At 41.3% G+C, this 15,669-nt stretch overlaps 2 protein-coding genes across 4 annotated transcripts in view; one reads left to right on the top strand and one right to left on the bottom strand.

The window, feature by feature from the left end:
• Positions 1-257: 257 nt before the first annotated feature.
• THOC7 (THO complex 7) lies at positions 258-10,887 on the bottom strand. The gene is made up of 8 exons (XM_038149325.1): positions 10,626-10,887; positions 10,180-10,297; positions 9,227-9,354; positions 8,796-8,882; positions 7,741-7,798; positions 4,704-4,770; positions 4,530-4,599; positions 258-3,315 (listed from the first exon to the last, which is right to left on the bottom strand). Exons 1-8 carry the CDS (start codon positions 10,642-10,644, stop codon positions 3,248-3,250), a joined length of 615 nt encoding a protein of 204 aa, XP_038005253.1. The 5' UTR covers positions 10,645-10,887; the 3' UTR covers positions 258-3,247.
• Positions 10,720-15,669, top strand: part of ATXN7 (ataxin 7) — an 86,579-nt gene continuing 81,629 nt past the window's right edge. For all 3 annotated transcript variants that reach the window (XM_038149323.1, XM_038149320.1, XM_038149319.1), the window contains exon 1: positions 10,720-10,857. The gene's annotated coding sequence lies outside the window, so the exon portion shown is untranslated. The remainder of the gene's footprint in view (positions 10,858-15,669) is intronic.

The following is a 15,669-nucleotide window of genomic DNA, read 5'->3' as shown; positions in this document are numbered from 1 at the left end:
AGTGGTTCATACACTGGATGTGTCCCTAATGCAGCGAATCTAGAAAGAAAAAGCCACACAGGTTCCCAGAGCAGAACTAACAGTACTTGCCTGCATTTCTGATTTTTTTCCTTAGTTTTTTAAACTCATGTGAAAAGGAAACCCACCTGAGCCTTGAGTAAAGGAGGGAAAGCATGGTACCAGCCAGCTATGACATCTGAAAAACTTACAAGTATCTCAAATAACTCATAATTTCTAGCTCAGAAATCTTTGGGATATTTTTTTTTTTTTTTGCAGTTTTTCTTGCTGGCAGCAACTTTCTTCAAATTAACATGGTTTCAGAGATATCCCATCATTTGACAGTGTGTCACAGTAACATTCTTTCTCCTCCTTCTTCCATCCCTTCATGAAGCTTGCTAAATCTGTTTTAACAAATCCTGCCCAAGCTGCCAATTCTGTCCAATGTTCCACTCTCCCTCTGCTGCTCTCCTTTGGACAGGACAGAAAAACAAGTCCTGGCAATGAAAATGTCAATTTATCACTTCAGCAACTCTCTGCTAGTATTTTTACATCCACATGACAAGGGCACTGAGATGGACCACTTAGGCATATTATAATTTTTCAGATTAGATAGGGTCAAGGAAAATCATAAACCCAGGAAACAGCTTTTCAAAATAGTGTGGTTGTTGAGATTCTGAATTTAGGTACCTAGGTTTTCATACATGTACATTTAGAGTCAATGCAGGTAAGCAGCATGACAGAGGAGAGCTTTCTAGGCAGGGAGGTAACAGTGACCATCGTGTGTGCCCTGCAAAAATGACACACAGAAAATTTCTAGAACAGAAGATTAAAGGACATGCAGACACACGTTTCCAGCATATGCAGGGCAGATTCAAAGCTGGAACCTGAGTCTTGGTAATAAAGCAGGTTAAACACTGGCTGGTATATAAATTCCATTTGGTTTCGTTTCTTTTTTGGTACAAATCCAATGTTTAAGAGGTTAGAGATATAAATACTGAAAAAGATAGGAGCAAATATTTTGGGTGTTCCACTGAGGCTGTGTTTGCAATGAATTGATGTTACTTTTTTCTTTGATTGGCCTGGTGACATCACTTTCTTGCTGCCACATTGCAGTAGGGCAATTTGATTTTCCAGGACAATAATTTATTTTCAAGATTGCATCACTGTAATTTGAACTGGAATATATATTCCTTTGCCATGCATTTGTACTGCTTGAGAATAACTTATTTCTCTGTAATATTCCTTACCAGAGGGACAGACTTGGACAGGTGTTGGGACAGGTGTTGGCATGTTTCTGGTCAGGTTCTATACAGAGCAGTGCAAGTTCTGAGATAAGATACTTGACTGATCCAAGTAGTTTCCAAAGATGTATGTAAAACAATGAATGGAAAAATTTGAGATTCTCACTGTTGCAGAGACTGTTTTTAACTGGTGAATACTGCATCAAAATACAGTCCAGATAGCTCATGGAGGCCATTTCAACCACAAAAAAGCTTTAAAATTGTCCTTGAGTCCTTGTCACTTATGATCTTCATAATTCATACATTCATGACAATGACTCCTTCCTAATTTGGCAATAATTTAGTGTTGCTGCTTTACAAAATATTTCATCATTCCCTGTTGTTATGAAGGGAAAACCCCGGTACACTTAATACTTTTTGATGGTGTACTTCTACTAAATGCCTGTTGTTTGCTTAGCCACTGCTCAACCTGCCAGATTCGTAGTGCATGAGAAGCACTGCATGTCTGTACAGGCTCCACCAGGCAAACCTGAGCTTCCCTGTGTTCTGAGCTGACCAGCTGTGAACTAGAAGACTTTTGACAGCTTATTAGTTCAGGGCTGCACTGTGCTACTGAAGCTGTGTGGCTTCTTATTCAGCTGGCTTGCCTTTAGCAAACTTGGAATGTGAGCAAAACAAGCTCAGATATGTCTGTTCAGCCCAAACCACCCAGATCCACAGCCACTGAGAGTGGGAATTACTTAGCATCTAGGCTATAAATATCTGAAGTCTCAGTTGTGGAAATCCCCCTCAGCTGTCACCCAGTGAGACAGCAGCTCTGTTCCATGTAACATTGTTATTTCACCTGAACCAGGTATGCTTATGGCACAGTCTGAGTGAGATCCAAAATGTTTTCCTTTACTCAAACCACTGGAAGGCTCCATTTAGGGAGTGTTTTTAGAGCATGACCCACTACTGCCCTTTGTTCCTTCCTCCCTGCCTTACAAAACATAGAGCCATTCTCTTCTCTTTTGGGAAGGTTGAAACTTTTGTTACTTCCCAACAGATTGCTCAAACAGCAGGATGATCCAGGTGGATGGACAGATTCCACTTTGCCTACTAATAACAAAAGTATCTCTAATTCTTTAACATCATGATTATTGCTCTACTGTTTCAGTTTTTCATCGTGAGAAAAGAAGGGTTCCACCATCTGTTTCAGAAATTATGATGTATTTTGATAATAGTCAATTGACAGATAAAATCCAGAAGCAGATTATAAATAGTACTGGGATTAGATTCCTGGTTCTTCAAGAACAAAGCTTTTAAATTGAAGTTTTAAATGTGCCATTTCAAAATGTGACCATTAATGTGGTACAACAAACACAGCAGAGCAAGGCTTAGATCATTGCAATTCTTTGCATCACTTTGAGGAAAAAAATTAAAGCTAGTGCAGTATCATTTTTGGTTTTTTATAACCCTTAACAAGCATTAATTCTATAGAAGTAATTTATTTTATATGAAATGATCAAATTCTAGTCTAGTCACGGTAAGTTTTAAATGGCAGCTACTTTCAAAAACTAAGAGCCTACTTAGTTCAGATTTAGGTCCCATCTAGAACAGGGTATGGAAGCTGGGGCTCATGAAAAGATGCACTGCCCTCAGTCTGATGTCACATAAGAAAAGGAGCCCTTATTGTAAGGCTCAATCCCTACTAAAAATAGGAAAATCTGTGAAAACACCTTTTATTGGCAAAGTTGTACAAACACCTTAGCTCACAAGTATGGTGTAAAAGCTTCATCCTTTGTGAAACAAAGTACATTTGTTACAAATTACAAAGTTTGTGGATTAACAATGAGTGCCTGCCCGCAAACATCTGCAACTCTTTTCCCCTGAAACACATGCAAAACACAGAAAAATCACAGAAGCAGGAGAAAACTATTTCCAGCTCCATCTCTCTTACTGTTGATTTCAACAGAAAGTGAAGATACTTGGATTTTAAGTAGGAATTGTCAGTCTTCATATGACATCTACTGCTTGGCCTCTGCTTCCATCTGAGTTTCTTGTGATTCCTCAGCTTCTGAAAGTTTTTCATCATCTATAATTCAATATTACTGTTAGTCAAACATGCTTGGTCATATATACAGACTATATTGCAGAACTTTGTCCCACTTAAATATTTTATTTCGATTACCTTAAATGTGTAGTTGAGTATCTCATTCTAAAGAATGCTATGTTCAAACAAACAAAAAAATTCTTCAGTTTTTAAGGATATTATCTCTAACAGCTGTTACTGGAAATATGGGGTGAATTCTATAGTTTCAATTGAAGCAAATGGTACCAGATTGCTTCTAACCCCTTCTTTCTCTTTGTCTGCTAATGGTTTATTTATTTTATACTGAAGCTGTGCTTTCCACTAAACTGTTACTGTTACACAAAATCCTGGAAATTAATCTACATATTCATATGAAAATGCATTTTCAAGACTAATACTTAAGCAAGTGTTAGTAACATATAATAACAATAACCTTCTGCTAAAGTGCACCTAGGATTAACAGTTCATTCTGCTTAAGAAGATCTAAATGGCCTTAGAGAATGAAAGTCTGCTCTTAGAGCCATCTCTGCATTTAATCAGGTCATGCTCACAGGCTGTACCAATTGTTCTGTCTTTGAAAGACAGGGCAAATATACAGCAAATATTTAAAACAATATTACCCATATTAGAGCACAAAAAGTTAGTGCTGATTTGAAAATATTAAGTATTTGTATGAGAAAAGATGAGTACAACTAATTCCTGAATTTAGCTCTTGTGTCTGACAGTTTTAGTCCCTGCTCTGTCACAGATTCACAGTCTGAGTAGGTTGTCATTTGCCTTCCTTGTAATAAGTTTCTTTTTAGTAAAGCCTCAAATGATACCATGGTAGTAGTGACATGTTCAAAACTATTGAAATAGGAATTATAAAATGAAATTTGGAAATAAGCACAAGAATAACTCTGTGTAAGAAATATTTTCTGTTAAAAAAAAAACACCTCAAATGGCTATTCTCCATCCTCACATTTTTAAGAATTCTGCTGCCAACAAATTAACCTGAAGCTAGTCAGGAAATGGCACAGTGGGTAGCTTGTAGAAGAAAAAAAACTCAGAGCTCAGAGCAGTCTTAGGCTCTGGACTACTACTGGGAAAAAATTCTGCCAATGCAAGAGGTCACCAGCCTCAATTGCACAGAGCCATCCCCCTGCTGGAAGCTGTGATTCCTTTTGATCTGCTAAAACACAGCCCAGTTATACCTATTACCAAAGAACAGCACTTACTCTCCAGGGTTTGCTGAAGTTCATGGATGGTGCTCAGGAGAACATGGAACTGCTTCCTTCTCAGCTCCAACTGGAATGATAAAATACATGTTGTAGGAACCAGAGAGCACATACAGCCAAACAACCCATAGCAGACTCTACACTGTATTCCTAATAAATTATTATATAACTTACCTTATCTTCAACATTTTCTTTAATGTGAGAAAGATTTTGCAGTTCTTTTCCCAAAGCTTCTAGCTGCCTGAAAAGAGATTGTCAGAGTATTCTTAAAAAATTCTGTAAAATTCTTGCAAAACAGATTTGCTCTAAGTAGAGGAGAAAGAACTATAAAATATACTGTTTATGTAAACAAAACAAGTGAAATGATTTAGAGGTAAGGTCACTTCATGTAATTTTAAACTATTATGTTCTCGACTTGTAATTTCATGACATTTACAAAAAATTAGGCCTCAAAGCTGGAATACAGTTGTACCCTGGGCATTTGTAACAATTCAGTCCTGACACAACATGTTATTTACTTGACCCTACAATACAAGCCAAAGAAACAGATTCATAGAATCTTAGAATATCCTGAGCCAGAACAGACTCACAAAGAACATCAATTCCTGGCCCTGCACAGGATACCCCAAGAGTCATGCCCTGTGCCTGAGAGCATTGTCCAAATGCTCCTTGAACTCTGTCAGGATTGCTGCTGTGACCACTTCCCCGGGGAGCGTGTTCAGTGCCAGACCACTCTCTGGGGGAGAACTTCCTGCTCTCACTTGTGCTCACCATGGACCACCACAACCCTTTTTGAGGCCAAGAACAGCAGGCATCATAATATACCTTTCAAAGGAGAATGGAGCACCAACTCTTAGAGCCAAACCTCCAGTTTGGTCCTTCTAATGCCTATCACAGTTTGTGCACCATGCAATGAGAGCAAACTGCTCCTTTAAAGGTGAAGTGGATTGAGGCTGATCATCCCTGATTAATTAGCAGGCAGAGTCACAGGGGGGTCAGCAAGGAAATCAACCTTTTTTTCCTGAAGCCATTGACAACTGCTGCCACTAGTCTGGGTAGGGAACCACAAAAAGGCTTCCAGTCCTAAGTACCTCACTGTGGATGGGAAAAGGTCTATTTTAGTGCTACCTGTGGGTGTTGTCTTTTTTTGAGCCAGCATGCTTGGTACCTCAATGGGAATACCTGAGAGAGTTGTGTGTGACATTACCCCTCTCTTCAGCTTATAGGCTCATACACTGATTCTGGAAGCATTTGGTTTCTAGTTTCTGAAAAACTTCCATTTGGCCAAATCTTGCTGTTTACACTGTGCTGTCAGGTGTAAGCAGACTGTGAGAGGACAGACTTTCTTTTCTAGTAACATCCAAGCTACATCTGGAATTTTACTCCTTTTACTTTACATTCCAGAGAACCTTTGCTTAGCCTTCTTCCCTTCATATCTCTTTTTGTAAGACTGTGTCATTTCTTGGTTCTCTGAACAGCTCTTCTGATACAGCATCTAATTACACTGTGGGCACTGTTGTTCAGTACTTCTGCTCCTATCACTCCCTGAATTGGCTCCTGTGCACTACTTGTGACTAAGCTGTTAACAGCTTCTTTTGTGCTGTATGACTCGTTGTTCCAAGAAACAGACTCTTAAAAGCACAAAGAAAGTATTTTTCTAAACTTTGTCCTATTGTGCCAGATAACCTGCAAAAGCTATAAATGTAACTCTTGCAAGAAACCCTTCTGTTTCTTCTTACAAGAAGTTTTCTCGAGTGTTTTTAGTGATTAAGAGTTTCAGGAAAAGTGTGACATTGTTAGTGAGGCTTCCTCTCTTCTGAATTAAGGGTGGCCTTTGGTTCATTGTATCATTTTCTGTGTACTTTCCTACAGACTGCATCCTTACCAGCTATAACTCACCACCCTTTCTAGCTTTGCCTAATAAACTTATGCTTGGATGTGTTAAGCGAAATTACAATAATCCCTCCAAACCTAAGCAATCCAGCATCCTCTAAGATAAAAAAATATCATTTATCACAGAATTATAGAAAAGTTTGGGTTGGAAAGGACCATAAAGATCATCTAGTTCCAACCCCCGGCCATTGGGAGGGACATCTTTCACTAGAGCAGACTGCTCAGAGCCCCATCCAAACTGGCCTTGAACACTTCCAGGGATGGGGCAGTCACAACTTCTCTCATTTATTATCTGAAAAACTGTGGTTTTGGTAGCTCTTTATTAAAGCCTCACTTGATAAATATCACATGCTGACTAATGAAGTAAGTAGTCAAACCTCACAAGAATCGCCTGTAATAATCAAAGTTGAGGTAATGAAATCGAGGCGCAGAAAAACAACTTACAAGAAAGAAAGGTGTGAAATATTGTCAGTGGCTTATAGCTATTAAAAATACTATTATTAGGGTAATAGTATAACCAAATCACTTCCATTTGCTATGAAAGGCTATGGAATATGAAAAGTCAGCCTCCCCTGGCAATTTCACTGAAAGTGGGAAGAGGATAAGTGCACAGCTGCACTTATATGGGAACAGTAATCCCACACCACATCTTTAATCAGTTTAAGAACAACAAACTCATAGATGCAATAAATCCTGGAATGTTTGTATGGTTCAATAAAGTTAATCTCCCCACAACTGCCCAAAAAGCACAGAAAGTGATGCAAACCCAGAATGTGACAACAGCACTGGGAGTTGGACAAGTTGGACAACAGGCAGGTCTGCCCTGCCTGCCAGGGCAGGTTATGTGTGGCACACCACACGGCCATTTATAACTGGGCACGCAGGAACAACCAGAAGGAAAACATAAAAAAGAACCCTAGGAGCTTTCTCCTGTTTTCTCTCATTCCACCTTACTTGCTTGTGTGTTATGCATTTCAAGTGACTACTGAATCTGGCTGGTGCAAGTTAAAGGATTTCCCACCATCTTCCTTTTCTGAGCAACTCACAGGTAAACTGACATCAGATGTGCATGCACATCTCAGTTCACTTATTCACCTTAACAATGGAAAAACTTCAACTACAGAATCATTAGCAATGCTTCTGACCCATACAGACGGGACGTTAGGGAAAGCTCATAAGGACACAGAAACACAAGATTTTATTGTGTCAAAGAAATTATACAAACGTGAGGAAAAGTCAAACTGAAATCAAGGAAATGTCAAGTCTGGTGACTTCCAGTTTACTGCTCTATTATAGTTTAATGTAGTTTTATACTTACTTCAGTGTTTCATGTCTGTCTGGGTGATGCTGTATGACTTTGGCCAATGCATCATATTCTGAAAGACATTTAAATAGTTCATCTAAATGCTTCTGAAAATATGGATTCAAGAACCCAAACTCAGGGATCACGGAATGGCAGACTCTTTTTCCTTGAAAAACTGTTTTAATGTTTTTCAAAACACCTTAAGATAGCCCTGCACTGCTGCACACTTAGTCTTTTGTGTCTGATTCATAAACATTGGGTTTAGAGACAATCAAATGTATACATCCAGCAAATGGGGCTGATGTTACACATGAACATTAAAGATTTTTAGAAAAAATTATTTAGTATAAAATTTAGTATAAAATGATGCATGGATTTTTTTTTTCATTATTAGGATTTCTAAAAAAAACTATTACACATTAAGAATAATATTATGGTTATAAAGGCAACTAACACAGCCATTTCCTGATAGTAAGACCATACATATGACAACTACCTCATTCACCTGGAAAAATCTGTGCTGCAGACTGGACAGAATATATCAAAAAGCAATCACTTCAGACCTATGTTTGTGAAGAGGTAAGAACTCCACATTCTTACTGGTTAAGGTTATTTTAATTTCCAGTTGAGTTCAAAATTATCCACAGCACTGATCAAACAGTTGTATTTAAAAGCTTTCATGTGTCTGAAATTTTTGGTATTTCATTTATCATGAAAAAACCAATTTTTTGCTTCTAATCAACTGCTCATCTTTTAGAGTGCTGTAGGTTTCAATGATTTATGAGTATATAATTTTAAAAGCAGGGAAAAAATACACCTCTTAAAATAGGAGTTCAGAAAGGACACTGTTTGAGGTTTTCCTGATGCTTCATGTCATTGAGATCTGGTTCAATCTTGCCTGTGTCATCCACCCAAAACTTTCAGTAGTCAGTGGAACTCACCAGGCTGAATATAGCAATCATGATGCCTTGCACACTCAAAAAATTAGAATTTATTTTCCAGTATAATGTATTCTAAAAGATAACAAACCAATGAAGCCCACTACTGTAAATACAGATATGGCGCCTTACCCTGGCGATTTTTTCGAATCCTTTTTGCTTGCAGAATTTGTTTTTTGCATTCAGAGATCTTCTCATGGGCTGCAGCTATACTATTTTCTTTAGAAAAAAAAAAAAAGAAAGATATAGAGTTACATCGAATTCAAACAATACATGTAAATAAAAATTTAAACTATAAAAGAGCTGTTTGTGACATGGTGGTTTGTTAGTTCCATCAGCTTAAAAACTATACACACAATAGGTTAAAAAAGCTCTTGTTTGTATGTATTCTATGTAATTACAAGATGCTTATAGCACATATATGAGTGCTATCTAGTAAGGAAAAAAAGCAAACCCAAAAAAACCTCCAAACTCATCAGATGTATATATTATGTTCACCAGGCTTGAGTTCGTTCATAAGAGAAACTGTCAAACAGAAACCAGTAACATTTTCTCATGTTTACCTATATCCTTATAGATTTTTTCATAATTTTCCATCTCTCTCAGGTTCATGTCATACACCAGAAGAGTCTTCCCCATTGAAAATTCACACTGTGATAAAGTACTCAGCATTCGTTGGTACTGGCTGTATCTGAAGACAGACAAGACATTTACTCTCAAGCAGCATAAAAACAGTTCCTAACTCCACAGAGCAAGAAAACAAAACTTCATGTAGCATAAGGGGCTGCTAAATAACAATCATTCAATAAAGAAAACACTTCAAAGATTCAGTGTACAATTTTTTGGAAGTGCAGTTAGAAACACTGTACATATTAATTTCAGCACCATGTCCTTATCAGTGTAAAGTGGGTATTAAAGCAGTGAGCAGTTTGACCCAGAGCTTATAAATTTTCCACCTCGGGTTGGTTCTGTGACCACCAAATTAGTATTTTAATATAGCAGCGCTTCTCTGTATACACACTGGTAATATTGTGATCTCTGGGAATTTATATCCATTACTAACAGAGACCCCACAGAAGGCTGTCACTCGTACCTTACTAATTTAGACTTGAAAAAAAAAAAAAAAAGTACGAAAGCAGCAGAAATACCAGCAGTATTTCCCTTCCCTAACAGAACAAACGCAGACCTGCCAACTAAAACATCGGAGTCATGATCCTGTTATAAGAGCGGGACTCCCGGCTGGATCACGCAGCAGGCACAGCAATCCTGAGGGCATTCGAGCGGTGCTGGCAGATTTCACGACACAGCCCGCAGCCTTCAGTGATTTCTGACCCGTCTGCAGCCCTCCTCTCCCAGCACAGTCCTCGGCGTTTGTCCTGGAAACACCAGAGCCAAGGAAGAGCAGCTGTGCACGTTTTAACGCGGATCTCTTCCAAATGGATCGAGCCCCGCTTTCCACTGAAACGCAAGCTAAGCAGTTCCAAGACTTAAAAAAACAAAGCAAAACAACAGATACCCTTCCTCCTGAGATCCGGAATTACACCACTTAATGAAACTCTTCACCAACAAATTGATCCGCCTGTCGTCGCCAGCTCCATCGCCATCGATCAGCAGCCGCTTGCGGATAACTTCATCTGAGGAAAAACTCCCGTTCAGCCCTCACGCCATGGCAGCCGCCTCCCGGCGCCGCGCGCGGCTCTCTCCGGGCCCTTCAGGGACCGACTGCCGGGGCCGCAGCGGGCGGATCTGCTGAGCCGCGGGGGCTGAGGGCCGGGGCCGCATGGAGGGCCGCGGGGCCGCGATGGAGGCCCGTCTGCGGGGTGAGCGGCCCCGGGGGCCGCGGCAGCCGCTCCCCGGAGGGAGGGCGGGGGGCGCGGCGCTGCGGGGAGCCCCGGCGGGGGTCGCGGCGCGGGGCGGGAGGAAGGAGAGGAGGATGGAGAAAAGGAGGGAGGGAGGTCTCACCGTCGGTCACGGCCCCCATGGCGGCGAGTGCCGGAGCCGGCGGGGCGGCGGCAGCAGCGAGTGAGGTCAGCTTCCCACAATGCAGCCGGCGAGAGCGGCGGCCATGGAGGGGGAGGCGGCGGCTGCTGGGGCCTGAGCCGGCGGGCGGCGGACGCGCGGCCCGGGGAGGGCGGGCGGGCGAGCCCCGCGCCCCGCGTGGAACCGGCCCCCTGGCGAGGGGCGGCCCCGCCAGGTGAGCGCCCGACGGGGGAGGGAAGCGGCGGTCCCGCAGCCAGGCTCCACCTCCCCGCCCCCGCCACCCGCACCGGCCCCGCCGCCCCCCGCCCGGCCGCCCCGCCATGCCCCCGGCACATGGTCCCGCGCCATCGAGGCCGCCGGGGTCGGGGCCGCCTCGCCCGCCCTCCCGCCACTGCCCTGGCTCCGGGTGTCCTCCCCGGGGTGCCGCCACCGTCGCCCTCGGTGGTCCCGAGCTCCCCGCGCAGGGTTCCGCACGGCCGCGGCGGTGCCGTCCCGCCTGCGGCGATGCTGGTGATGGCACAAGGGAGCGGGCGGACGGTCCCAGGCGATGACCCAGCGGGCAGGTGGATGGCCCTGTCACGGTGCCCGGTGTCATTGGCATGGCACTGCGAGGGTGGTGGGATCCCCTGTGGTGGCTGTCCAGCCCCCGTGGGTGGATGGAGCGGGAGCGCTGGCTCCTCGGGGCCTTTTCCCTGCCGAGGGTGTGGAGGACGTGCCCATGGTGCAGGTGTCAGGGAGCTGGGCTGGCCTCCCCTGGCCTCCCCTGGCCGCCCCTGGGCTCATCCCCACTCGATGCTGGGAGGACAAGTCGTAAGGCCTGGGGTGTACCAAAAATTATTCTGATGTTTCCTGGTGAGTTTGACTGTGATCAGCAGATAGGAACAATAGTTGTTTCTTCCTGTCCTGGCAAACTAAGCTGGTGCTGGAAAAAAGGCATCTGGAGAAAAGAGATATTAAGGTGTTACCATGTGTTGAGTTTTAGGCTTTTGGTCCATAGGCTTGGATGCTTGGGCAGTGCTGGTAATGCTACTGTAGTGTATATCTCAGTAGCTGAGGCGTTGCCAGAGCCTGGCACCTTTCTATTCCCTCTTCATTTTGGTTTGGACAGTTAAGTGGCTCACTGTCTTGTTCTGTTTAGCGCTATTCGTTGACAGTTTTAGGGTGGTGGGGAAAATCAGGGTGAGAAAAGAATGAAGTTAATATGTGCTGTAATCTGTTAGTTCCTGGTTTTAGAGCTGTGAGAGATTAAAAGGCGCTGTTTTGTTCTGGACAGAGGCATTTAACAGCTCTTTACGGATTTGTAGATTGTTTCAAGTCAGTACTTTGTCTTCAGTAGGGAACTGATCAGGCCCTTTGGAAGGTGCTACTAGGGAAGCATTACTGGGAGTGGTCATTAAAACTCCGCCAGAACTTTTAGGAATAAAGCGTTTCCAGCATAGGATACTTGGATAAGTGGCTTCTGTTCTTGAAGTTTTTATGTACTCTTATATGATTGGTGAGTGATATCATTTTGTATGAAAATCTAACAACCTGTCCAGTTACCCTGGTTTGGGCCAAAGAATGGCCCAAAGTTCATGCATTCATGAACTATGTAAGCTGTACTGAAGGGGCTCGCTTCTGTGAACTCTGATATGTTGCCATTTAGTTGGTTTGACTAAAAAATTTGTTTTTCTCAAGGCTTTGGTCACTATGGTACAGCCTAATATTTTGCCAAAAGGTGAGGAGAAGACCTAGGTGAACTTCTCTATGCAAATTTTGTACAGTTACTGCCTTTCTCTCTTCATCCATTTATTTCCTTTTGGAAGTCTTAAGCATTTTGAAACATCCCATTTAATCAAGACTTTTCTTACACCTCTCTGAGCTCTTTCCATTTTCTGAGCCCTTTTGGTTTTTATCACACAGAGAAGTTGGTCAGAACTGAAGACTATTGTAGGTGAAAATCCACAATTATTTATTAATCGTCTCAGAACTTCTGTGTAATTTTCTGTCATTTAATCCAACACAATCTTTTCTCACTTTTTGCTCATCATTCCACTCTTGGTCAGATAGTCTTATTAAGGTCTCCAGACTGACAAATAGATAGTCCTTGAGTAATTAATTTAGAATACAGCAGTACATATGACTAGTTAATAATATAATGGTTTTTGTTCCATTCTTCATATGTGTTACTAATTACAAGCTTCTATGAATTTTTTATTCCGGGTCTTAAGCTCATAAGAGAACAAAGCCATTATTTTTCTTTTTAAGACAGGGCTTTCAGGCATCATCAATGTTCATCACCTTTTCTCCTTTAGAATGCAAGTAGAACTTGGTAAATACATCGTCAAGAATCTCACTAAGGCTAGGTATTGATGCAACAGCCTGTTCTCTCTCCTGCTCTATTTTGACATATTAAATATCCATGGGATGTTTTTACTTGGGAAGTCAGTTCCAGCTTGCTGGGTTCCTGTATCTATTTCAGAATTCACTGTGTCTTAGGAGTTTTTGTTTTGCTTTGCTCCATTTCCAAGTAGAATTCTTCATCTTGTAAGTGTGAAACAACCCTCGTTTCACATGTGTGGAGGGTGTTGCACTGGGCTGTATACCCAAAGCCATGTCTTTGCCATTAGTTCAGCGTGACCTGGAACAGGATTGACTTACTCTTAATTATTTGTCCTTTACCACTTTGGGTACTCAGTGCAGATTCTATCAGCTGCAGTCTTTTATATAATCTTTCAGCTGACCAGCAGAAACTCTGGGTAGCCCTGGACCTTCCCTAAAGCATCAGTGGTGGAGACTCACACAATAGGAAAAAGTTCTTGCACAGGGGATAGCACCTGACCCTGTGTCAGCTCTTTTGGAATAAGTACCTGTGTGTGCTTTCAGCCAAGCTGAAATGTCACACAGTTTTCCCTCTTCCTTGAATTCTTTTATGTGTGCCATATGGTAAGACCCTGGAGCAGCTTATACTTCATAATTTGTTGCACATCTGTCCTTGTCAAAAGTGTTAAATAATCCTCTGTAATGTTTCCAGGTGACTCTGGATGCAAGAAGTATAACCTAGGTAAGTTTAGTACTGCAAGATGTTACATGTGTGTGGAACTGGCTTTGATTTTTCATACATATACTTTTTTTTTTTTGTTCCTGAAAATATGGCTTTTAAGTGCCCTGATGGTTTTTTTATTGAGGAAATCTGTTAAGGCTGAAGTTTTCTTTCCTGAGGAACAATCTATGAGAGCAAAAGTTTAAAGTGCCTGTGTACCTCCTCCCTTTTTCTTTAACTCTGTGTGTATATGTTTTTTTTCCCAACCGCACAAAAAGTTAAAGGGGAAGAAGCTTTTTATAGTATTCCAGCCTTTAATGAGCTATGATTTTTAAGAGCTAAGAAAATAGCTTTAACTATTGACAAGGTGGATTTAAAATATTTTTCTTTAGCCTCCCTAATAATTTATGAGGTGGTTTTAGATTCCAGGTTTTCTTCGTGTTGACTAACTTCTAAATCAGACTTTTGTGTAGCACTAAATCTTACAGGGATCTAAGTATAGTAGGTCAGAAACTGCAGGGTATTTTTATCCAGTCCAACCTATATTCTTGTCAGAAAGCCATACCAAATTTATTTAGCGAGACCTATTTTCTGTAAGTCTATGTTTAGCATTACTTTTTACCACCATCCTTTATCTTTCTGTTGATTATCTACCAGGAGTCTGTGCAAGGCTGATACCAAGCTAACCTATCAGACTGTTTTTCTCATTTTCAATTATGTTAGAGTTTTATTTTCTTTGCAGTCTTCCGTAGCCTCAGCATTTACTGAAAATTATCATCAGTGTTCCAAGAGCTTGTCATCTCCTTCTGTAAAAATTCTATGATGCTGGCTGTCTAATTCTGCAGATATTAAAATAGTCACTCTTGGCAGATAAACCTGAAATCTTTCAACCCAGTGATTGAGGCATAAAAAGTAAGTGGTTCTCAGCCTTGTAGAAAGCTTTCCTGACATGGACACTCGTGTTTCTGCAGAGCCAGCCCATTTTCATGGAATTACAGCAGCATGGGAGAGGGATGGTGAAAATACTTGTTGTGACTGTGGTGATAGTACCAATAATTTTAAAATACAACATTTTATTATCTGAACTGTAATCAATTTTGCTGTCTACTGCCTGTGTTACCAAGATTGATTCAATGTACTGTTAATCCCATACTTTAAAAACCAGGTTCCTGTCGGATAATAGTGTAACCACAAGTTGGGGTCTACAGTATGGGTTTTATTTGTTATTTTTTTATTTTGTAACTGGAAGAAGCCTGTAAAATTCCAGAAGTTGTGATGAAAGTACCTTGCAAAATATTAGTCCTGGAAATATTTTGTTCATTAGAAAGACATTTTATCACTATTTCATTTATCCTGAAATGAGAAAAGCTTATTTTAGTCATAAAAAAAATAGTGCTGCATGGTCCTTAGGAAAAAAATATTTCAAAGTAAGGGCTCTGTGTCTTAGTTAATCTCAATTACACAGGTGGCATTCTGATACTGTCCTCTTTCAGCTGTCTTCACAGGAATTATGTAACAGCTTTCCAAATTTCATATCCAGATCCTCCTGAATATTTATGAAGCTTGAGGATCAATTACCGTACATTTTAGGATGATCTGTGACTAATTTATTAAAGCTTGTCAAACTCAGCTTGAAATTTCATGATACTGAAGGTATTGAGTGTAGGAGCCAGAGCTTTCAGGTGCAGGGATGCAAAGGAAAGTGTGTGTCCCAAAAGGGGCTCTCTTTGAGGAGTGCGATTAGCAGGAGTGGCACTTTGGGTCATGATACCTATTCCCAGGAACTTGGTAAATTCCCACTTAGCAAGAAAGTCAAGGTGTTTTAACAGGTGTCTCAAGAAACTCTGTGTCGTGAAGCCACTGCAGGACAGATTAGCTGGTTAGAATTTTCTTGTCATTTAAAAATCATTAACACTGTAGACTGCCTGTGCAATGGCTCAGAGATCCCACATGATGTCTGCATTCTGTGATTTAAAGTGACTCAGGTAATTTTGGGGTGGCATT

This window comes from Motacilla alba, chromosome 12 (genome assembly GCF_015832195.1).
Source record: "Motacilla alba alba isolate MOTALB_02 chromosome 12, Motacilla_alba_V1.0_pri, whole genome shotgun sequence".
Lineage (NCBI taxonomy): Eukaryota > Metazoa > Chordata > Aves > Passeriformes > Motacillidae > Motacilla > Motacilla alba.
The sequence above is the reverse complement of the archived record's forward strand: the minus strand, read 5'-3'. Positions and strand labels throughout refer to the sequence as shown.

What these genes read in the sequence shown, in the direction of transcription:
- THOC7 (XM_038149325.1), bottom strand. An exon ending in TCCGGATCTCAGGAGGAAGG is followed by an intron (nt 9,355 to 10,179) that starts GTATCTGTTGTT and finishes GTCTGTCTTCAG; the next exon opens with ATACAGCCAGTACCAACGAA. An exon ending in GATTCGAAAAAATCGCCAGG is followed by an intron (nt 7,799 to 8,795) that starts GTAAGGCGCCAT and finishes AATGTCTTTCAG; the next exon opens with AATATGATGCATTGGCCAAA.